At 37.7% G+C, this 24,257-nt stretch overlaps 1 protein-coding gene and 2 long non-coding RNA genes across 6 annotated transcripts; 1 reads left to right on the forward strand and 2 right to left on the reverse strand.

Moving 5' to 3' along the window:
• Positions 1–692: 692 nt before the first annotated feature.
• On the reverse strand, positions 693–6,303 carry LOC146457261 (uncharacterized). Of its 4 annotated transcripts, none has more exons than XR_014858497.1 (4): positions 5,730–6,303; positions 5,530–5,698; positions 5,003–5,080; positions 693–884 (listed from the first exon to the last, which is right to left on the reverse strand). It is a non-coding gene; the product is annotated as an uncharacterized LOC146457261 (long non-coding RNA). The 4 variants fall into 4 exon arrangements; XR_014858498.1 differs by lacking the exon at positions 693–884 and adding an exon at positions 2,966–3,913; XR_014858496.1 differs by lacking the exon at positions 693–884 and adding an exon at positions 2,966–3,913 and having other exon boundaries at positions 4,927–5,080.
• Positions 6,304–8,601: 2,298 nt separating this feature from the next.
• LOC146457262 (mu-type opioid receptor-like) lies at positions 8,602–11,749 on the forward strand. The gene is made up of 2 exons (XM_085092098.1): positions 8,602–9,356; positions 10,072–11,749. Exons 1-2 carry the CDS (start codon positions 9,338–9,340, stop codon positions 11,127–11,129), a joined length of 1,077 nt encoding a protein of 358 aa, XP_084948224.1. The 5' UTR covers positions 8,602–9,337; the 3' UTR covers positions 11,130–11,749.
• A 2,770-nt stretch (positions 11,750–14,519) lies between these two features.
• On the reverse strand, positions 14,520–15,993 carry LOC146457263 (uncharacterized). The gene is made up of 3 exons (XR_014858536.1): positions 15,804–15,993; positions 15,420–15,462; positions 14,520–14,992 (listed from the first exon to the last, which is right to left on the reverse strand). It is a non-coding gene; the product is annotated as an uncharacterized LOC146457263 (long non-coding RNA).
• Between the last annotated feature and the right edge of the window lie 8,264 nt (positions 15,994–24,257).

A 24,257-nucleotide genomic window follows, 5' to 3' on the forward strand; every position in this document is an offset into this window, starting at 1 on the left:
TTGTCTCACGGCTTGTTTTAAAACAAACGGTAATAGCTAGGGTGGTACACTTCGCTCTTGTAACTAGGCAACCGTTGCGAATCGAAGCGTCGAGCCCACGCCATACCACAACCTCGTTCCTAGGGTCTCTCCTCTTCACTTCCGTGGCTCGTGAAGAGAAGAGACCCTGGGAGCGAGGTTGGCCGTACCATTACTGGCACAACACAAGACGTTCTCAACATGTCAACGACAGTTAGAAATTACGGCCATTTATTTCGCGTCGGGTTTGTGTTTCAAACCATTGGCGACATATTCCTGAGCCTTACCAGTTTTGCTTCCGTTGTAAAACAGTATATTTATGGAACCTCCCCTCAGCAAACAACCCAAGATGTTGAAGCCTTTACTGCCGAAACTCGTTGTCTGTTATTCTTAAATCCGAATATCGTGGCGTTTAGTGAACGCGAGTTTCAAGAATTCCATGATTTTACCCTGAGCTGTGGACAACCAATGGGAACTGTACTGGTTAGTGAAAGAGTAAAATGTAGAAAATGTGACAAACCCTTGGTTTTGGAGAAAACAAGTCATCCAGTGGTCATCTACCACACATATCGTCGGACTTACATGGGGAGCCGCCTAACCAAACACTGTCGAACATCCGGCACGAACACTACGGCCAATGGTCAATCCAAGGTCAAAAGTACAGTAAAACTACTTTGATGCTTCTACATTGAAACTGCCATTTCTGCTTTCTACAGAAGATACTGCGTTTGATATGACATTGTTGAGCGAATGTTCTAACTTGTTATGGATCGGGGCCGTTCCTTTCTCCACTTTTGCCACTGCGTATAATCGTAGATTTGACTACAGAAGGCCCACGAACGAGGCAGATGCTGAAAGTGAGACGCCTAAGACGAAGAGAAGAAAACGGTAGGACTAATTATTTACTTTCATGCATTTATGCAACGAGCGCTTACCAATGATTTTGCTACAAAATCGTTTCGCTACAGTGCAGTTTAGTCGCTTCGATCGCTTCGTTTTAAAATTGACATATTCTCTAATATTTGAACTCTGCACTTTGCTTCTCATTCAAACGTTGTGAAACATAGAAAGAGCTAAGATAATTTTTCATCTGAACTCACTTTAAGAACGAGAAATAAAGAACATTATTTCTCTTAATTGTTCAACCATTATGACTTGATCCAAAAATTACCAAGCATTCAACACAACATAACATTTGCTGATGCTATCAACTATGTTTGTTTTTTAACAAGAAAACACGATATTGTTACAGTTTATGGAGACATAAAATCCACAGCATCAACATCGTTAAGCATTTATTACATACTTGAACGTATTTATTTAATCACCAACATAGCAGAGGGGTTTACCTAAAAGCCTGTATCCAGAACCGGAAACCAGCATGCAAAAAGAAGAAAATTCATTGAAATGGAAATTTTCAACCAGGTTTCAACTTACTTGGGAAACAGTCTTTGTTGCTGTGGTTGAAAAATAACAATCAGTCAAGAGCCCAGTGAATTTTCGAAAAAAATGCCTGACATTTCAATTGCTGCAGTTAAACCTATGGCGTTTATTGTGGCAGTCCCTTTCAAGCGTAAAGCTTTTAAAACACACATCAGACAACACTTATCTAAAATCAAATACACGGAATCCGGAATTCAGCAGTCATTGTGTTTTGCCACTTTTCCTGGGGAAATCTGTTTAAACTGGTATGAAAAGATAGATGTCAAAACGTTTTTCTTTTAGTATAGTTATGATCCATTGCAATTAGCATAATCTTTTATGGAAAAAAAAAGGAGGTCAATCAATAAGAAAGATATTTCCCAATGGAATCGCCTTAATAAAAGTAAGAACATTCTTTTGCCTTACTTTTTCTGTGTAACTTGAAGTACGTTGATTGGCTTGTGATCATAAGAGCTAGGGGAGAGAGATGAGTATGAGTCGTCATATTTTGACAAATATACAGAGATTTGTTGTAGACATCAAGTTAATAGATAAGTGCTGTTTTGGTGTGTTTAACAGCTTTCACTTTAAGAGATTGCCTTAGAATACCACTGTTGACAAATTTCAATTTTTACATTCTGGATTTCACATTTTGCCTTAGAAAAAAACCCAATCATTAATTGGTACTTCAAAGAAAAAAATCCCTTTGATATGCAGTTTATAATATCCATTATATTGCTTTTAAACAATTAACTTTAGAATTCGATCCCAATAATTACAAAACCAACACAACATAATAACTGATGTTACCAACTTAGTTTTTATTTATCAACAAAACCATTGCTACAGTATTGTTACAGTTTATAGAGTTTATATAAGTTCCATGGATGATCATAGTAAGATTAAGGTCTAGTAAATCATGTTCTCTTTCACTGGAAGTGGAATACAAACTACAAAATGGAAACAATGTCATGACAGGGGCCAATCTGAGTAAAGTCAAACCCCACTTTATACCACCCCCTTAATATGGGCACCTTGTTATTAGACACAGTTGTCTCTTTCCCCGGGGAAAATCCCATAGTTCTTTTGAAATGCAACACACTTTCTAATTGCCCCATCAACTAAATGTCATGAAACATTAGCCGCACTTATGCAGCGGCCTTTAGTCAACTTTGTCTTCAATGAACCCCATCTTTTGTGAAGGCACATAAAACACGCTATTCTTATTTTATGCATGTATACTGGAGGATGCATTATCATCTGGCCAAAGTTACGCAAACATTTCTTGCTCGTCTGGTTATTTGTCTGAAGTATAAAGACATACATAAGATGCATTATCCACCTGAACAAATCATCTTCCGTTAAGCCTCGTTCAATACGAACACTAATGGAAGATGGTTAGTCCAGACACAATGCTTCTCGGGCCCATCTTCATACTAAAGACTCAGCTACAGAAAAATGGCTACCTTGTACGTTATACCATTCAGTCTGTTCGTATTATGTTCCGTTCTATACCTTTTTAATACGGCACCCCATTAATATGCACACTATCCATGGTCCCTTCGGTGTCCATATGAAAAGAATTCGACTGTATTAAAATTACACCCGCAAAGACAGAAGATCTACCAAAACTAACAATAATATTTTCCTAAATTCCCTCTAAAGACATTCATTCTGAGACCAGCACCTCAGATTTAATGCAGCTACTCTGGCCAACATACCTAACAACACCAAATTATAAAAATTATTAATCATATTTTTTCAAGTTTCTTTTAGTGGAATTGTAACAACCCTGTATTACAAAAAAAATAACAAAGTTGCAACACATACATTATATGACAACTCTTAAAACATGATTTTCAATAAAAACAAAAATGGACTAATTCATATAAAGCAAAAAAAAAAAAAAACAAGCAAAAAAAAAAAAAAAATTTAAGGAAAACCCACCGCTAAGAAACAAAAATACCAAATTGATATGGAAAGCCAATTTCCTTTCAAATCATCAATTGCTCCATTTTAATGAAATTGTTGTAAAAAAAACATGTTTCATTAAAGCAGTTTGTATTACAGTAATGACAAGAAAAAAAAGTATAGTTACACAAAAGGGAATAGTAATAAATGACAAATTATTATTTGCAGTTAAAGTCCCAGCTGTTCTGATTATTTATGTACAAAGACTTTCATCAATCAGAGATAAGTTGCTGATTAAAAGACATGATCAAATGGGTTCAAAATTGCATGCACAATGGCCAAAGAAGAATAAAAAGATAATAATAGTAACAAAAAAGGATATGGTATAACATCAAACAAGGCTTAACATAAAAATCATCTACACCAAAAGGTCAACATCTTTACAAAAACTGTTTATTTTTGTCACTGCAAGTGTCTAATGTTGTCTCTCCACAAGACTCGAGTTTAAGTCCTTAAGTAGACCTCATCAATTGCCGCTGTAAGGTAATCTTTCTTGAACAATCTAACAATAAAACAGTTGCTACATTGGTACTTATCAATAGGATCAAAAGCTGTCTTTTCACTTATCAAAAACCTTTTTTACTTACTCCAGTATAAATTACTAGGTATAACTCTTTCCAAAAAACGGGGGAGTCTTTCACTTTAAGAGACTGCCTTAGAATAGGGGGATGCACAATTTGTGACCCAGCGAGGCATGCAAGGCAGACGTGGGATGCACTCAGGTTAGCCTAAAAACACTCTGGTTAGCTTAAAAAGCACTCCAATTAGCCTAAATAGCACTCAGGTTAGCTTAAATAGCTCCCAGCTTAGCTTAACGGTTAGCATTTATGCTGGGCGTTCTTCATGCCTCACATGCCTCGCATCTTTTGTTCATGCCTCGCATGTCTGCCTGGCATGCCTCGGTAGCTCACATGTTGTATACACTCCTTAGAATACCATTGTTGACAAAATTCTTTTTTTATATTATGAATTTCACATTTTGGCTTTCAGGTAAACCCATAACAAAGAATGTTTCAAGAAATAGTACTTTTACTCATGCATAATACAGGGTTCAGAAAAACCCAATCATTAATTGGTACTTCAAAGAAAAAAATCCCTTTGATATGCAGTTTATAATATCCATAAAATTGCTTTTAAGCAATTAACTTTAGAATTTGATCCCAATAATTACAAAACCAACACAACATAATAACTGATGTTACCAACTTAGTTTTTATTTATCAACAAAACCATTGTTACTGACAGTATCATAGTAAGATTAAGGTCTAATAAATCATGTCCTCTTTCACTGGGTGTGGAATTTTATACAAAGATATACAAATGGAACAATTTCATGACAGAGACCAATCTGAGTAAAACCAAACCCCACTTTATACCACCCCCTTAATATGGGCACACTGTTATTAGGCACAGTTGTCTCTTTTCCCTGGGAAAACCCCATAGTGCTTTTTAAATACAACACACTTTCTAATTGTCCCACCAACTAAATTGTCATAGGACATTAGCCGCACTTACACAGACACTCTTTCGTCAACTTTGTCTTCAATGAACCCAATCTTTTGTGAAGGCACATAAAACACGCTATTCTTACTTTATGCATGTATACTGGAGGATGCATTATCATCTGGCCAAACTTACACAAACATTTCTTGCTCGTCTGGTTATTTTTCTGTAGTATAAAGACATACATAAGATGCATTATCCACCTAAACAAAATTTCTTCCATTATAAGTCGTTCAATACGATTAACAATAAAAGATAGTTAGTCCAGACACATAATGCTTCTTGAGCCCATCTTTATGCCATAGACCACTCCAATAAAATGGGTAATTTTGACTTAAGCACCCATTAATATGCACACTATCCATGGTCCCTTCGGTGTCCATATGGAAAGGATTCGACTGTATTAACATTACACCCACAATACCATAATGTAACCTTAAATCACCCCACAACAACCTAAATTCCGCCTACATCCACTAAAATTAAAAGTTACGTTCCACGCAAGTTACCTTCAATTCTACAATTATCACGCACCTGACTTTAAGCTTAATTAACTAACTAATGAAATTCTGCTTTCTTCATACCTATAACAATTACGCCGTATCAATATCTTACCTCCGAAACATTTTTCTGTAGCATAATGACTTCAAGAAACCGCCATATTGGCGAATTACGTACCTTTATAAACACTCCCACCAGGTTCCCTCGTCATAAGGTGGCACGGGCTTGTTGATGTTATCGTTCCTAATGATTCCCACAAATGCTAGCCTCCCGCGCAGACGTTCTTAGGGGTTCGTCACGCGTTCCTGCCCCACGAACCCCTAAGAACGTCTGCGTGGGGGGTTACACAAATGCTAAACACAACCGCATTAAATGTTTACCCCTCGTAAACCCGAAAGCCACAACAGATTGCCCGGCAATCTTACCTAAACTGAATTGGGGATATTTTCTAACACTGCCAAAGCGTGCGTTCTCCAATCAATATTTCTTTGTAGACTCGGTGATGCTTGTGTCCGCGCGTACTGTTCGACTACAACCGTCCCTAAATCGACAAATCGTGCGGGATATCCCAAGTCTGACGCCATAAATAGATGAATTATTACACTCGCAAACAATGTTTGAGTCCACCTGTACAACTACACAACCGATTCCGGTACTGGCTACGGCCCTTCGTCCTTGCAAACACGGACTGATATTTTCTAAGTCTCCCTAAGGAGATGCATTTTTTTCACTCGACAATTTGTTTTGTCGACTCGACAATGCTTCTGTCCACCCGTACGACTCGTACGAGTCGACAACTGATTGCAAGGACCCTACAACCTTACAAAAACGGACTGATATTTTCTAAGTCTCTCTAATGAGATGCATTTTTCGACTCGACAATTTACTTTGTCGACTCGACAAGGCTTCTGTCCAACGGTACGACTCGTACGAGCCGACAACTGAATGCTAGGACCCTACAGCCTTACAACACGGACTGATATTTTCTAAGTCTCCCTAATGAGATGTATTTTTCGACTCGACAATTTACTTTGTCGACTCGACAAAGCTTCTGTCCACCGGTACGACTCGTACGAGTCGACAACTTATTGCTAGGGCCCTACAGCCTTACAAACACGGACTGATATTTTCTAAGTCTCCCTAATGAGATGCACCCCTAAAAATTAAAAGCAACATCATGTAATTCCACGAAAATGTAACTACTTCACCACTTGTACTAAACTGACCAGTGGAACAACTTTTCCACGACTCGTACGAGTCGTAAAGGCACTTTCACGACCCGAACAAGTGGTGAGTATTGGACAACCCTCACATTTTGAACCGTTCATATGTTTATCAGAATATAACACCTCTTTTAGCTAGAAAGAGCCTCAAATACGGATACCCCGTTCTAGATCAGGAGTCGCAAAGAATTGAGTGTACTCGTCTGCTGTAACGAGGTGTTTTTGGAAAACACATTGTGAGATTTTTATTGGGTAGCTTGAAGGTTGTTCTCGAAAATACGTCAGTTGTCGAATCATAATTTTTTTTTTTATTTAAGCCTAAAGAAGTCTTTTGTGAATAAATTGCTGAAAGTGTTGCACTATAGGAACCAATCACAGCACGGAGATAGACAGAGATGAATTAATGATGATTGTTTTCTGAATAATCTGTTGCGCCGGCCTTGGTACTCAAAACTGCAAAACAAAAAACCTTGAAACTAGAAAACGAATCACCCCAAACTTAGAAAGTAAACTTCAGTCGCCCTTTATTTCAGAGCTAGAAGCAGTTAAATCATTACTATAAAAGGGGGCATACATTTTTATGCTATTTTTATTTGTTTGTTTATTTATTTATTTAAATTGACTAGATAAATAATTTGCACCCTTTCAACTGTAGTTGTTTTCATTATTTTTTAATAAATATATTTAAAGTTGCTGACAATTAGACAGCAAAATTTACGTGTAATGATTTTTTGGTCACGGAAATTTTGCTCTCGAAAATGCAATTTTGACGATCGGATGATAATCATCGAACAAAAATAATAATGACTTCCGCTGGTATGATAAATTTAGAAAATAAACTTCAGTCGCCCTTTATTTCAGAGCTAGAAGCGGCTAAATCATTACTACTGATAAAAGAGAACATACATTTTTACGCTGTTTTTATTTATTTATTTATTTATTTATTTATTTGAAGAGAATTAAAATTTACATGTATTGATCTTTTGGTCACGCAAATTGTCCTCTCGAAAATGCAATTGTGATCGGACGATAATCATCGAACTAAAATAACAATGACTTCCGTCTGTATGATATATTAAAACACGCTTTACAAAGCACTGAACGCTCAATCATCCTATATTGCTTTAATTTCCACTTTACCGTGACAGATTTGGATCAACACGATCTTTTGCCAAAGAGGTAAGTAATAATCTAAAATCTAACGCTTTGTTCAAGATTTAATCATCCCAAATTTAAGAGAATAATCACGGCTGTGTTGTGTGTAGGGCGTAGCCGGAGAGTACACAGTTTAACTTTCGATCCAGTCCTACCACGCCCTGTGCCGGATGTATAAAACTAACAACTGAAACGGTTGTCCCTTTAAAATAGATAATAGATACAAACTATTTTCCTGTATTGTCGTAGTTTGTTAAACATTGTTGTTTCACCCTACGTACTAAACGAGCAACTCGCACATTTTTGTAACAAAATTACATCATATCCCAACAAACTCAACGAGAGACTTTTATTACCACGAACGCCGGCAGTTCTTTGTTTGTTAGTCCAGTTATGGTCTCGTAATATAAAACCAGTCTTTCCTGACACGATATATAAAATTTAAATAAGTTGTAAAAGATATTCGTAAATCAATATACTGGATTGTAATGATGGATCAGAAGATTAACTCTGCAGCGTATGTTAAAGTGCTAAAGTGAACCTATGAATTTCCCACTGAGGGTTAGCCCTAGTAAGGAAATGGGAGATCGCAAGAGGCAAAGAATAAATAAATCTTCGACCTCGCTAAAAGTTTAAAACTCCTCATTTGATCAACAGTTGCTCCAACATCTAAGCTACGAGGCCAAACGGGAGCAAGATATGAATGATATTGGTGTTAAATGCGGTGATGTGAATGTCAAGAGCACACTGATATAATACAGAGTGTTGTGCCTCTAGCCGCTAGCACTCCTACTCATGACACAGATGACGGATCAGTGAACCCCAAAATTTCCCACTTAAGTGTTAGTCCTAGTGATAAGATTGGATTCCCGACATGGTCGAAGATTTGTTTTCTTTGCCTCACATGGTCTTTCCTTACTAGGGAAAAATTGCACAGTAGGAAATTCATGGCTTAGCACTAAAAGGAGCAGTGTCACCTATTTTTTAATAGTGTCACTTTGAATAGTCCGATAATGTATTTGTTTCGATGGGAAAGTTAAAATAATGTTTCAGTTTTATTAACTAAAACCTTTTTAGTGTTCACACACTAGTATTAACTATCTTTGGCTGCAGCTGGCTGGGATGGAAATGGATTTCAAATTGAAAAAAATGGCCCTTGCCACACGCGGCCCAATCATAAATTATTATGATATCTCTCAGTAAGGATGCGCGGTGTGATTGGTCAGTTTTGCGGGCTATACTTCACTTTAAGGCCCGCTAAATTTGAAAAGTTGCTCCTTTCCCGTGAGCTCGATTAATCTCAGAGATATATTAAATATCTTACTAACCTCGTTTTCTCGGTCCGTACTGTAAGTTACGGATCCTCGTTTTTCCCGTTGATTTATGGGCCAACTCGCGAAACCATAAATCAACGGGGAAAAACTCGGTCCGGAACTTACAGTACAGACCTCGTCGAACTCGGTTAGTAAGAGAGGTATTTATAATGCTTACTTCTGTTGTCAGGAAAGTTGAGCGCGCGCTCGATCATTGTCAGGTGTTGGAAGATGTCTTCACAACTGAATGGTAAGTTACAGAACACGTAAGCGATGGAAAATTCAGCCGTTTGAGTGTATTTCCTCCCCCGTCGAATTCGTCCCCTGTAGCAGTTATGCATAGAGCAGAGCTAAGCAGTACAGCCACCAAAGCACTGACTTCAAACCCCGTTTTACGAACCCAAACATTAACAAAACCCTCATGAATTATGGCATCAAAATGCGCCAAATTTATGTAGTTTTCGAATTTGCGGTTACAGCCCACTCTGAGCATGCGTTTTCCAGTTCTAGGCCCAGACTCTCAGCCCTATATACGATATTACTTAAAAAAGCCCTGTAAAATGTTCTCGATCGCTAACAAAGAGACGCCTGTTTACCAGAGAAAATCTTAACCATTCGATGTAGATTAGATATCCACGTAAGCGTCAAACATTCCTCTTTTACAATCTGGAGGTAACAGAATCATTCCGTCATTAGACCCAGGCAGCGAGAGAAAGAAAAATTTTCTAAAATTTGTACTCTCTCGAGTGACATTGATCCTTGCGGATATCACGCAAATTTGAAATAAAGCTGTTGTCCCGCCTGACTTTGATACGGTTTTATATATACAAACAAAACTAATTTTCATATGAAAAGCTTTGCAGTTAGCCTCGTTTACATAACGAGGTCCAAAGCAACTCAGAAATGGTCTATTTTGTTTATGCCATAGTCATCGCCTCAAGAGCTTTACCGGTATTCTCTTTCAGGCTCAGATTCATTAAACAAAACTGATGCCACAGGGACCCTAACTCAGGTAGACCTTATAGCGATCATCCTGTACAGTATCACAATCTTAATGGCACTTGTGGGGAATATCCTGGTGATATACATTCTCTACAAAAGACCCGAAACAAGGCGCTTGACTAGCTTCATGTACGTAAACCTTGCTGTGGCGGATTTGCTTGTCACTGTGGTTGTGATGCCTCAAAATCTGCAGTCTATTATCATGAAAGGAAGATGGCTGGATGGGTTATTTGGCGAGATCCTTGCCAAGTTGGTGGTATTTACGTTCTACGTGACGCAAATGGCGTCTGTTTACTCCTTGACAGCTATTTCGTTTGATTCCTTCTTCAGTATTGTGTTTTCCTTAAGGGAATTTCCGCGTTTTAGGAACAAAAAGATTCTTGTACCATGCATCTGGCTGATCTCGATGTGTTTTATGTCTCCGTGGTTAATCATTCCGAAAGTTAGAAAGGAAGGACAACTAACTACTCTTGCTTTGAAATTTTCGCAGTTCGGGAAGCCTGTTCAATCATCTCTAAGAGGCGTTTACCTGTATGTAGTGATCACCATATTCGCATTGCCATTTGCGACAATGAGTTTTCTTTATGGGTACGTCTGCCTAAAACTCAAGGCGCACAGTTCACCAGGTGAGTCCATAAAACATGACAAAGCGCGACGTCGCGCGAACAAAACGAAACGTCAAGTCATACGCATGTCCATCGCAATTGTGGTTGCGTTTGCACTATGTTGGATTCCAACGCATGTCTATCACGTGATTTTGACCATCGATTATGAGTGGTCATATCGTGTATTGCCCTCTTACGTCATGTTGGTGTGTTACTGGTGTGGACATGCAAACAGCGCAGTGAATCCTTGGATGCTGATATACTTTAAAAAGCGATTCCGAGCTGTATTTCGCAAAATGCTCTTCTGGCCTTTATCTCGAATGTCGCTTACAAGCAGAGCAGGGACTATGAACAGGCCAGCTCCAAAGCCTGTCGTACAGTTAACACAATTTTATCAATTTACAACATCTTTGTAAACTGAATCGCAGGTTATTGGACAATTCCCAAGCCAAAGAAAGGTTTGGCAATACATAAGCAAGTGGAAATCAACGATAAAATCGAAAAGTATTCGCTTTATTTACGTTTTTCTTCAGCGAGCTATATCTGACAGTATATTCGAATAATTTTTTTGTCAAATCAAAATAGAAGCTGGGTATTTGAGTAGCCATGACACCCAGTGGGATTCATTACTGATTTTTGTAATCAATTTTGTAAGTAATTAAGCTTGTATAGTAAGACTTGTAGTAAGGCTGTATTGTATTGTAAATATACTGTTAGTATTGAAACAGATTGTAAGTAGTGTAGATATTGTGAGTATTATTAAGAATGGTAAATACAGTGAGGTTGTAAATATAGTAAGTATTGTTAGTAGAAAAAAATGTTGTTAATATTCAGATTGCAAATCAGATTGAAATTATTATAAGCACTGTAAGTAGTGTGTAGTATTGTAAACACTGTGTTCTGTTGTATGCAAAGCTAATAATAAAATAAAAAAAATATTAGAATAATTTATAATTTTGACCTTGAAAAAAATTAGTGCCTTGACACCTCCAATCAAAACGCCCGATTTTGTCGTTGATTTGTACTTGCTTATGTAAAAGGAATAAGTGACTAAATATACGATGTTAAAAATTATAAATAAATATAGGGATAAATAAAGAAATTAATCAAATGTTAATTTAAAGTTTCTGATTTTCATTGCCCAGAACTCCTTACGGGTGTTTAAAGAGACATTGTCACCCAAGCTCATGCGCCAACTCCTCAAAAAAAAAGTTCAGGCTGAAGTTTATTATTTTGTTCCAACGACAACAACGGAGTACCAAACAGAATAGCTGATATATCAATTTAATAGTTTAGGACAATTTAAAAATTTAAGACGATTTAAGAGATAAATAAATAATAGACCCTTCTCCAAAATGGCGGCCGAAAATTCAAATAAGTTAAAATTAAAAACGTATACCAGCACTAGAAAGAGCACTTTTACTTTAATAACCCTGCAAAAATGCAGCATAATTATCAGGTGTAATATCAGTAAATTTGTCAAATTTCATCTTACATTTTCTCAGCTGATATAACACCTAATATGCTGAAACTTTGCGAGGTTATTGAAGTAAAGGTGCTCTTTCCAGTGCTGGTATGTGTTTTTCATTCGTTCAATTTTAGATCATTCATATCTGTTGCCGCCATTTTGGAGAAGGATCTATTACTTCGGAGCCTTGACTATATCTCCGCCGCTAGTTTTGTATCCATCCCTATCACACTATTTAATTGAAGACGTCGTTAATGGCTAACTGTGAACATCTAGAAAGGGTTACTAATTTGTATGTAAGGCATAATATGAGGGAGGGGGTACTGGTGGGAAACGCAGAAATTTATAGAGGTGGCCTTATGCGGTTCCTTGCGATTGTTATCTACATTTGTACTGGTAGACCCGCTACACAGGCTAACGAAGGGGTGTCGAATGGTCTTAGCGAGCATTTGCGAGCATGCGAGCAGTGTGTTTATTTTTGCGAGCACGAGCAGTTGTCTAATTTTTCTTGCGAGCAGCGAGCACTTTAGAAAACGAAAAGGTTATCTTTTCTGTCAAAGATGGCGTATAAAACGTTAACGATCTGGACGTAGGAACATGAGTAGTATATGACGTGAGACAGAACTTTAGAAATCCCAAGGGACATTTGCTGACATGCTAACACACCGTTCATCAGGATGAGTCAAACGCTATTCGATGGTGTCTTGAGATTCTCAGATGTATTTTTTAGCACGCTGTAGCTATGGCAACTGTCTTCACCATGCATGCTTGCCAGCAAGGCCATCATTGCATTCTCGGTTTTCATGTGACGTCATTGAATTCTAAAAACAAACCCGTGAAACCTTCAACCTCGTTCCCAGGGTCTCTCTTCTTCCCGCCGGGAAGAAGACCCTGGGAACGAGGTTGTGAAACCTTCTGATGTTTTATCTTCATGAAGCTTAAGGGAAGTGTCACGAGAATTCGATGTCATTTCAAAACTCAAAAATGTTTGTCTGTCAACAGAAGCAAAAATAGAATTGTCTAGTTTTGCTATAAATTATCACCCCAGGGCCATAAAACTGTCGATAAGTGCCTCTGGCCAGAGATAGAAAAGGTCGGAACGGATTGAAACTTGAAAAACGTTAGGCTGACGTTTTGCAAGTTTTCGCATTGAGTTGTTTCCAAAATGCGCCAGAATAGATAACGAGTTGTTCCTTTCAATAAATGAATTGATTCCTTTCTTCTCGTTGTTCTGGAATTATTTTGCTAAGTGAAGATCTTATTTCACCATTTTTGACATACAGAAGCGTCAAAAACCCCATAACACTTCCCCCTTAAGACGGAACTGAAAACATCTCTCCCCGAATTTTTTAGCCTGATAGAGTCCTTCACTGACTTTGAAAGTAAAGAATGTTGAATTTTCGACTTTATACTTTTGATTTTATACCGGCGTGACATTACGATGACTTCCGGGTCAAAGTTGCCTTATGAAAAAAAACTTCATCTTCTCCAGCGATTTGCAACGGTCTTGGCGGTTTAGCATTTGGATAAATGTCGATGCGGATGCGGATATGCAATAACCTACAAGAGAAAAGTAATCGCCTTTACAGCAAAAGTGGATTAACTCCAGACGTTTGCTTTGATTTCCGACCGCCATGTTTGTGCCCCTCGGAGGGGAACAAATATGGCTTTTCCGTACTGAACTCATTCAATTCGTGTGGAATATTTGAAGAAATTACTCAAGTACAGGACACTGCCTAGACCTGAGACATGGGCAAGTTGTTTCTTTATATATCTTCTATAAAACGTCAAACTCTTGACATCATTCAGTAAATTGTTTCAATTTTAATAATTTTAATTTGTTACGGCGTGATAGGGAAAACTGTAGTCTTCTTCACGCAGGAAAACCGGCAATAAACTATTACTATTGAAAAAAAAAACAAAAACAAAAAAGTCAAACATGATTTTGTTCGTCGCCAAAGGGAGATCGCTGTTTGAGAAGAGAACTTCACTGTAGACATTTGACAAAAGTGCTAACGAGTTTTTTTTATTTAAATATGATCTATTGTCTTACAGCCAATATATAAAACAATACTGGCGTTTCGCGACCAACTTCAAACAAATGCTATTTGTCTAAATAGCTGTCTGGTGGTTCCAATCATATAATTATTTATCTGATTATCTTTATACCGTAGTGTCTTGTACTATTGTAACTGACCATCCTTGTAATTCAGCCTTTTAGGCTGCGAGAGGGTTACCAATAAACTATTATTATTATTATTATTATTATTATTATTATTATTATTATTATTATTATTATTATTATTATTATTATTATTATTATTATTATTATAATACAGCATTCTGCTTCTCTGACACCACTGTTTTGGCGCACAATATCTTAGAGTGCTTTCCATTTGCAAGAACTGGCTGGCCAGTGTAAATCAAATGCGTCATTTTGAAGGGATGGTACTGCAAAATCTTGAAGAAATAAATCACTCTGAAAATGGAAGGTGCTTTTTGAAGAAATTCGAAGGACAGGGATCAAATTTATCCTTCAGATCAGTACAGTCCATTGGAGAACTGAACGCTCTGGCCGGCCAGTTGTGGCATATGGAAAGCGCCCTTGTCTTCTTGGCTGTAGGTACAGGCAGTCGAATAGGATAGTTTTTCAATCCTTATAACAATACTGTAAGAACCGGAAGGATAGTTATCCAGTCCTTACAAAGCATGGTTTTGCACAATCGTTTATACGTGAGCACGTAGTTTATCCTTTAATAACGGCAATTGGTCTTAGCTTGATCGCCTTTTGACTTATCCCAGCATCATGACCTGAAAAAAAAAATAGCATTTTAACACTAAAACTGTGTTTGTTGTTCAATTTCCTTGACTCAGACACGGCAAAAATTCTGATCCTTACCGATGCTTCATCCTACACTCAACCAAACTTTGGATAATTAAGTGTGTTTCACACAAGTTGAATTCCGATAACTTGGGCCCAGTCCACGCGAATGCGTTCGTCGATGCGTATCCGTGTGGACGGAAAACGAAAATGAAAAAGAATAAAAAATATCTTGATCTTTAAACAATTTCTCCCAACAAATAGCAGACAAAATTAATGGAAAACAACGAGGAGAATAAGCATGTTGATAACGGGGCTTACAGGGGTAATGGGTTTTTTGATAAATCACAACACCTTTCCAGTAAACGAAGACTTCATGGACACACTTGAAGGAGGAAAGAAAATATCTCTACTCACATGTATTGACTACATCGGTCACGTTTTTGTATGATTCAGGAGCCTGAAAATAAAAATAAGGATGGCAGTCGTCAATCAATCTCCAGCAATATCCATTTTTTCTCTAATTACAGAGAAGAATCAGAATCAGCAGTAACTCTACTTCTTCTAAACAATTCGATCTGTACGAGTTGCTTTGAACCTCATTATGAAAACGAGACTAAGTGCACAGTTTTTATCAAGAAAATTAGTTTTCATTCTTTTGCAAACAAACCTAATTTTTATACCAAAAGCTTTGTACTTAGCCTCGCTTTCATAATGAGGCACAAGGAAACTCGGTAGTAGCCTATTGGTGTGCTAATGGTGGGGGTGGGGAAGGGACATGACTACGAAATATTAACTTACCTCTTCTATGACAAGTTTGGGCGAGGCTACTCTGATGGATATTCCCTTTGTTTTAAGGCTATCTAACACATCTTGATAGTCGAGATTTCGCCTGAAGAGAAGAGTCGAGAACTAATTAAATGCATGTGCGCTTAAATCAATCAATTAGTATTCCAAAACATACTGAACTTCAATGGTGCAAGGCCTATTTTCCTCCACAACAACACTGACGCATGCGCTTTGAAGCCCACTCAGACTTTTACTACCTTTGTGTTAAGCTCCCTAAAGCCTAGATCTTGCGTGGTTAAGGGAAAAAAGACTCCGCTGTTACTGAAGTCGAAATAGGGAAGGCTATCGCAAAGGCCTGTCTGTTTTCAATGACGGTCTTTACGAACTTTTGTGACCATATTGCTCAACTGTCTGAACCTTCCTAGTCTTGTGGCTGGTCTAGGGTTTAGCTTATACAAATTCTATTTGCAGTCAATCCACGTCACGCGTGATCGGTATTTTTGAAATTTGAAGGGGGTTTTGAAATTTATATGTCAGTTTTGAACATCGCCAACGAGATTTCAGAGAAGAAATTTCCCTAGTTTATTGACGGAATAAAGCTATAAATTTTTCTTTATGTTATAGCATTAAGTATTTCAAGAATAACAACTGTTTCTTAAGTATTTTGAATCTTTTTTTTTAGCTAATGCATCTTTTTTGGAAAGATTTCCAGAGAAATGTTCAACATTCCATTCAAATGTCGGACATTACAAAGAGGAATTCGAATGCTCATTTTATTCTCGGAAATACTGGTTACTCGTGACGTGGATTGACTATGGAGCTTTAACAACGACGACGGCGACGGCAACGACAACGCCGCAAAACAATAGGTTTAATGAGCCAAAACAATCACTCTGCACGTGTGTCTTACATTTTGGTACATTTCCTTGCCGTCCTCTGCAAAACAACAACGTGAAATGACCACATTTAAGGTTTTGTGGAGAACGTGAACGCACGGCAGTGAATTTTTCATTTTCTTTCTTAACTTGTACGCCAGTCCTACCAATTTGGTTCCTGGATAGTTTGCCATTTTTGTAAAAGTTGAACGAGTTGAAATAATCGCGAAGTAGCACAAATGAAATAAAGATATATTTTTCGGGTGACGTTTTCTTTGCCGTTGGCGTCGTCGTTGCTTAAGGCCTGGCTAAACTAGGGAAGATTGTTGTTTCCGCAACAATATTTCCAAGTTTAGCCAGGCCTTCAAGCTCCCTAGTAAAACATTGAAAAGTTCAACTCCCAGGCCGCGCTTGTAAAAAGTCAGCTGGTCTGCCTCCTGCCATTTGGGATTTTTAACCATGTTATTTTCAATTTAAATTATTGGTTTGTGAAGTTTAATGCTCGGCCTCACTAGCACTTGCCGAGGGTAAATAAAGGTTATATTTAAGACTGTTGACGGACTTAATGGTCTTAATTACGCTGGGTAAGCTTCTTTGAATTTTTTCTTATATAAAAACGGGCTCAAACCATTCAGTTAAGTTTAGACAGCCAAGAGCTAAGGTTGACTGTTAATTTTCATTCATTGTTTGTCAGAATACAGCAGAACGTGCGCGCTCCCTGAATGGTGAAATAGCGGAAAGCCAACGATTTATCATTTTTACAAGTAAACTGAGAAAACTTTGAAATTATTACATTTTTATCATAGTTGGATTGTGTATTTAATTAAGGGAACGTCCTCGATAGCGAACTGAAAACCTCGGACATTTCCTTTTATGTTTTGTTTATATGGTAAAATCTTGTTGTTGTTTTTGTCAAGGGGTCTTGTTGGGTGGAGAAAATTAAGTACTTAACGAGAAATGTGAAAAGCTATAATGATCTTTAAATCTTTACATGTTCTTACACCTGAGTAGTTTAAGCGAGCTGTTTGTCCAGCTGTGAAATAACTGAATTTTCTCAGCTCTAAAAGACTACATTAACAAAACTACAGTTCCATTGCCTCGCACCCACTTTCTGAAAAACAGCTTAAGCTATAGTGGTGCAGTTCTTTGGAAAAGCTCACCTTCAGATTTTTGGCAAGCATCATCACTAAATAATTTCTGTCCCTCGTGTTGGGGGTGATTACCAGTCAACAAAATTACCCACAAAAAAGGAAGAAAACGAAAATAAGTCCAGTGACCATCAAACAGACAAAAAAAGAGGAAGAAAAAGATGCAAAACAAACTCAGTAATTGCTGCTCCATCAGTTGGGGTGCAATCGTTTGTTAGCCCTACATCACTATTCTTGGCTGTGGGGTGATTCTGTTCTTCCCTTTTTGATAGACTAATAGACTATCCGTACACCCACACAATCGGGGCAGGGAAGTGCACCCTCGGCTGCGCTTTGCCCCACAGTAAGTGCTATGGCCTTTGTTCAAAAAAGGTCTGATCTCTCCAAGATTGTATCATCGTACCTTCTGACCTAATATCCTCCCAGAAGAACACCCTTCCTGTGGTCCACCCTATGTTACACTCTAACATAGGTTCCCTTAAAGACACTGTTACTTTTTGAGATAGTCTCTACCTTCGCTGCAATCCAAGTTTTGCCACAGCAATCAGCATTTCTAGTCTCCTTCTTCTGCGTTCTGGGTGTTTGTATCATGCACGTCTCCCTTACAGCAACTAGCAGCTATTTTTAAGATGTGAGCATCCATTTCTGAGTCAAATTAAGAGACCAGTTTTTTTCACCAAAAAGGCTATTTGCGCTTTAGCTTGGATTTTTTTTTGGACAAAAAGTTAATAATAATTATGGGATGTGAATGAAACTGTCTTACTGATACACCAGAAATACTACAGTTAATTTTGCTTCTTTTTTGATGAATTCTCTATGAATAAGTGAAAATTTCAGCTGAAATTTTAAACCGTCCGTATGTTTATCAGAATAGAACACCTCTTTTAGCTAGAAAGTGCCTCAAATACGGATACCCCGTTCTAGATCAGGAGTCGCAAAGAATTGAGTGTACTCGTCGGCTGTAACGATGTGTTTTTGGAAAGCATATTGTAAGATTTTTATTGGGTAGCTTGAAGGTTGTTCTCGAAAGTACGTCATGCAGTTGTCGAATCATGATTTTTTTTTTATTTAAGCCTAAAGAAGTCTTTTGTGAATAAATTGCTGAAAATGTTGCACTATAGGAAACAATCGCAGCACGGAGACAGACAGAGATGAATTAATGATGATTGCTTTTTGAATAATTTGTTGCGCCGGCCTTGGTACCCAAAACTGCAAAACAAAAAACCTTGGAACTAGAAAACGAAACGCCCCAAACTTAGAAAGTAAACTTCAGTCGCCCATTATTTCAGAGCTAGAAGCGGTGAAATCATTACTATAAAAGAGGGGATACATTTTTACGCTTTTATTTATTTATTTATTTATTTATTTATTTATTTATTTATTTAAATTGACTAGATAAATAATTTGCACCCTTTCAACTGTTGTTGTTTTCATTATTTTTGACTAATTATTTTAAAGTAGCTGACAATTAGACAGCAAAATTCGCGTGTAATGATCTTTTGGTCACGGAAATTTGACTCTCGAAGATACAATTTTGACGATCGAATGATAATCATCGAACAAAAATAATAATGAGTTCCGCTGGTATGATAAATTTAGAAAATAAACGTCTGATCAGTCGCCCTTTATTTCAGAGCTAAAAGTGGCTAAATCATCACTATAAAAGGGGACATACATTTTTACGCTGTTTTTATTTATTTATTTACTAACCTTATTTATTCATTTATTTCAAGTAAATAGCAAAATTTACATGTAATGATTTTTTGGTCACGCAAATTGTCCTCTCGAAAACGGAATTATGATAGGATGATATTATCGAACAAAAATAACAATGACTTCCGCCTGTATAATACATTAAAACACGCTTTACAAAGCACTGAACGCTTAACCATTCTATATTGCTTTAAATTTTTACGGTACCGTGACAGGTTTGGATCAACACGATCTTTTAGCAGAGGTATGTAATAATATAAAATCTAACGTTTTCTTCAGGATATAATCATCTTAAATTTTAGAGAATTATCAAAGCTGTTGTGTAGGGCTTAACCAGGGAGTACATCGTTTAACTTTCGATCCAGTCCTACCACGCCCTGTGCCAGATGTATAAAACTAACAACTGAAATGGTTGTCCCTTTGAAATAGATAATAGATACAAACTATTTTCCTGTATTGTTGTAATTTGTTAAACATTGTTGTTTCACCCTGTGTACTAATCGAGCAACTCGCACATTTTTGTAACAAAATTACATCATATCCCAACAAACTCAACGAGAGACTTTTATTACCACTAACACAGTTCTTTGTCTGTCAGCCGAGTTATGGTCTCGTAAAACCAGTCTTTCCTGACACGATATATAGAATTTGAATAAGTTTTGAAAGATATTCGTAAACCAATATAAAGGACACTTTTCGGGCTCCGGTGACGAGGCCCTTCATGTTGTACTTAAGGTATAATATTCTCATATTAATCTGTTTCATAAGGAAGTCTGTTAATTATAAAAACCTCAGCGCCTACATTGTGTGTATCAGTAAAACTACGAACCATGGATTGATGAGGCGACTAACTTTGCACTAAACTATTTACAGGGTCATAAAGAGAACACTCCGAAGCTCTTCAATCAATCGCCTGGAAATCATACGAAGCATTACTCTGCTGCAAAGGTGAGTAGTGATCGATGCCGGCGCCTGATACTTCTAAACAGAAATCGTTCAGTGTAACTTGTGTTTGTAATCCCTCGGTAAACGGTATTTACAGTAGAATGTATGCTAGCAACACTTTTTTCAAGACATCTTGAACTGTCGTCACTGTGGTAGGCAAGTTGTGTCAAAATCGCCTATATTTGGTGTGTAAGATAATGGCGTTAAGTGACCGCCAATCGTCGCTCGCTCCTGCGACCGCAACCCGCAAAAACCAACCATCACTGGTACGGTGCGGATCAATCTGCTGCAATGATGGTATAAAATTCATTTGTATGCTTATCGATTGCTTCAAACATTACGATCGCTGGCGTCTTAAAAACTTTTGACCCATATAAATCCACCAATTGAAAGAAGGTTTCCTATTTTCTTGGCAATGGAACGGGCTATAACGGCTAAAATTCCTTCGTCGACCCTAATGGCATTTTCCATACTCGGCTGAGTAACTTTTTAGGTTAGATCTAAACAGCGTACTTTAATAGATATTTTCAATACCTTTATTTCTGGGCCTTACTTTGTTTTTTTTAGTCTTATAGATGGTTTGATATCCCAGCCAATTTTACCAACTTTTATGTAAGTAGAAGAAGATATGATTTTACATGATTTATATTTAATTAATCAATTAATTAATTAATCACTCTATTACTAGCGTTTGCTTTGGTTTACATTATTTTGCTCTTTGATTGGTCAAAGCCAAACTGGCGCCATTTTCTCAACCAATGAGAAGCAAAACTTAAATCATTCGTCACTTGCTTGAACGCATTTTTCCGCGCTTGAAATTGGCTCCGGAATAAATGAGTACCTGAGTAAACTTTGAATTCCCATTGCTTTATTGCGCTGTTTTCAGTTTTCCTGACTGGCTTAGCAAAACTTGAAAATCGTTCCGCTTGCTTGTTTAATTTACATTTAGTTTAATAATTTATTTAACGTTTATATAAATTAATCAAGATCAGTTAGTACATTTTTTTAAAATGTTTTTAAATATTTTTAAAAATTCATTCTATGTAGAAATTTCTGTGTTCAAACAATTAGCAACAGTCGCGTTTTACGGTAGCTTTCTTTTCGCGCGGTGGCAATATTACTTAAGATGATATTTCTTTGCTGTACGGTTGTCTGCTGCAGGTCTGTAGTTGTCTGTCCTTTAGAGCTGTCAGACATACCAATTATTTTTTCCAGTTTCTTCATTTACAAGATATTCCTGTGGTTTTCTATGCTTTCTCTCTCATTAAAGTGCATATGAACTAAAATTTTTTTTTTTCATGAATTGGTAGGTGGTTATACCCTTATTCCGAAACGCACAAAAAAGAATAGTGCTAAAGAGGTAAAAAACCGTGTTTTGGCTGTTCAAAGTGACTTAAAATGCCCAAAGTGGTGTCTCCGGAGACTGGTAACGAGTTTAGCTCTGATGACGTAGCCAGTGGTTTCACGGCTCTGTTTACGCTTTGTTTTCCTGCTATCGCGTCACTGTCGCGTGCTCGAAAATATCTTTGCGTTCTGTTCAGACCACGATAAAGTGAATGCTATACAGCTTTTGAAAATATGTCTGAAAGTGATGGTACGCTATCCTCTGCTGAGTCCGTTTCGAGCCAAGAAACATCCAACAGCACCGAGTCATCCGATGAAATGGAAGTAGTCGGACATGTGGAACCCTACGCAGGTGAGCCGCTTGCTCACAGTAGTGATGAGGAGGAAGACACCGAGGAGGATCAAGATGGTCTTTCCCCGAGAGAATTTTCGAATTCCCCGAGGGATTTTCGATCCTTCCAACGAGTATAAATCCTAAGAAAAGAGCGCGTTTATTTGAAATGATACCGAGAACTCATCTCTATCATTACTCAGGAATCGGCAACTGAAGAGATCCACAAGATTAGGATCTAAACCGCGGTCTTGCCTGACCATTGCCTAAAATGCCACAGAATTTACTAACGGCTGAGAGACTCGTAGCAGCCCCTAGCCAGAGCAACACAGAAGAATTGCCTCAGTAATCAGTTTAAGGCGTAATCAAAACACAGGAGGAAAATACTAAGCTCCCGCAACATAAACCTCACAGTTACAGAGCGGAGCTGAGCGGAGCGATAACAAAAAACACAGCCGTACTGAACTAAAGCGGGCTTTAGCCCTCAAATTAACGCATTGTACAGTTTTTAAAGAAGCTACAATGCTAAAGAAAGGATCAAGAGACAAATAACCGTGATAAGTAACACAACATCTTGCCACAAAAGCAAATAGCCGGGCCCGGCAATACAAAAGCTGCAAGATAATGATTATTATACGGTTCAAATCCTATCCTTACAAAGATAAAAAGAGAGGCTATACTGTCGCAAGACACACTGAAATGGGCCATACGAAGCCTGAACCAATTGCCACAAACGGCATAAGAACGACAGTCGCTAAACAGAAACAACAAGAGGTCAAATAGATAGAACAAAAAGACCCAGGAATGACATTTGAGATCAAAATCCAAAACATGCGACATTTAAGCACATGGCTTTGTTCGGTGACTATCACGCAAATAAATGGTATTTAATAAGAAGAAAATACAGCGCTAAAAGAAAATTTACAGGGAGCACCGCTCATACAACAGAGGGCTTTCCATGAAAGACATACTCGTTATAGCAAATCTATAACTGAACATGGCTAAAAACACGCGAGTGGGAGTCGCGAAGGCCCATCTTCTTTCCTTTTTACACTGTTTATAAAACAGCTCTCATCGAAATGAGCCGAACACAAACATGAGGACTTCTTCGGGACGAAATCTTTCCGATGAATGCGCACAAAACGTGTCCACTTTGCACGTAACTTCTCGTCCGACGGAAAGTAATGCATTGTGATGTTCGGTGTCCCTGTCTTGTTTTTGCAGTTTATTCCACCGGGGCCACCGGCCGAGCAATAGTTCTTTCCCCCTTTCTTTGCCTTCTTCTCCGCCATAACACTCGTGCTTTCGAATGTGCTTTCGTGCTTTCTGAATACTCGTTCTTTCGAATGTGCTTTCGTGCTTTCTGAATACTCGTGCTTTCGAATGTGCTTTCGTGCCTTCTGAACCACTGGCTACATCATATCCGGTGAAATCTGATCGCTTTGACCGAGCGCAAGATAGAGACACTTCCAAGCGCCAATTTCGAACTTTGAGGCGAGCAAAATACCCCATAAAAGAGCTTTAGTTAGTTTAAAACCGGATATTTCGATTAATGAGGATATAAACAAACACATAAGTCAAACTTGTTTTTTATTTCATATACACTTTAAAGTAAACAAGTAAAAACAATATTTTCGATATCAAATCCCTTTGAGGTAAAAACTTTGCGCTAAAATTCATTCCAACAACAGTAAGCCCTGTTCCCTGTCTTTTGTCTTAAATTCCCACCTTACGTTATACAGTGCAGTTTTCATAAGGTCAGTAAATATTTCGACCTCCCGAACCTGAAAACCGATTTCGTTTTTCTTTCTGCAATCTAAGGCGGTTCTGAGTTTGAGTATGAGTTTGCGTTTATTACTATTTCTAACAAATATACAAAGACAATTTACACAACCCGCGTATAGCATTAGCTAATCTTGGCGGATATTAGCAAGAGACAAAAATTAAGACTACAATATTGCTACAATATCGGCACTACAAGGGTCCTACAATGTAAGACTGTGACATGCAATTGTAAACGAACAAAAAAACATAGCTATAACGTATAATAATTAGTAATAAACAAAAATATATAGTATTAATGCTAAAAGACTACAATATTGCTACAATA

The sequence above is a fragment of the Pavona decussata genome, unplaced genomic scaffold, assembly GCF_977016875.1.
Source record: "Pavona decussata unplaced genomic scaffold, jaPavDecu1.1 SCAFFOLD_244, whole genome shotgun sequence".
Classification (NCBI taxonomy): domain Eukaryota; kingdom Metazoa; phylum Cnidaria; class Anthozoa; order Scleractinia; family Agariciidae; genus Pavona; species Pavona decussata.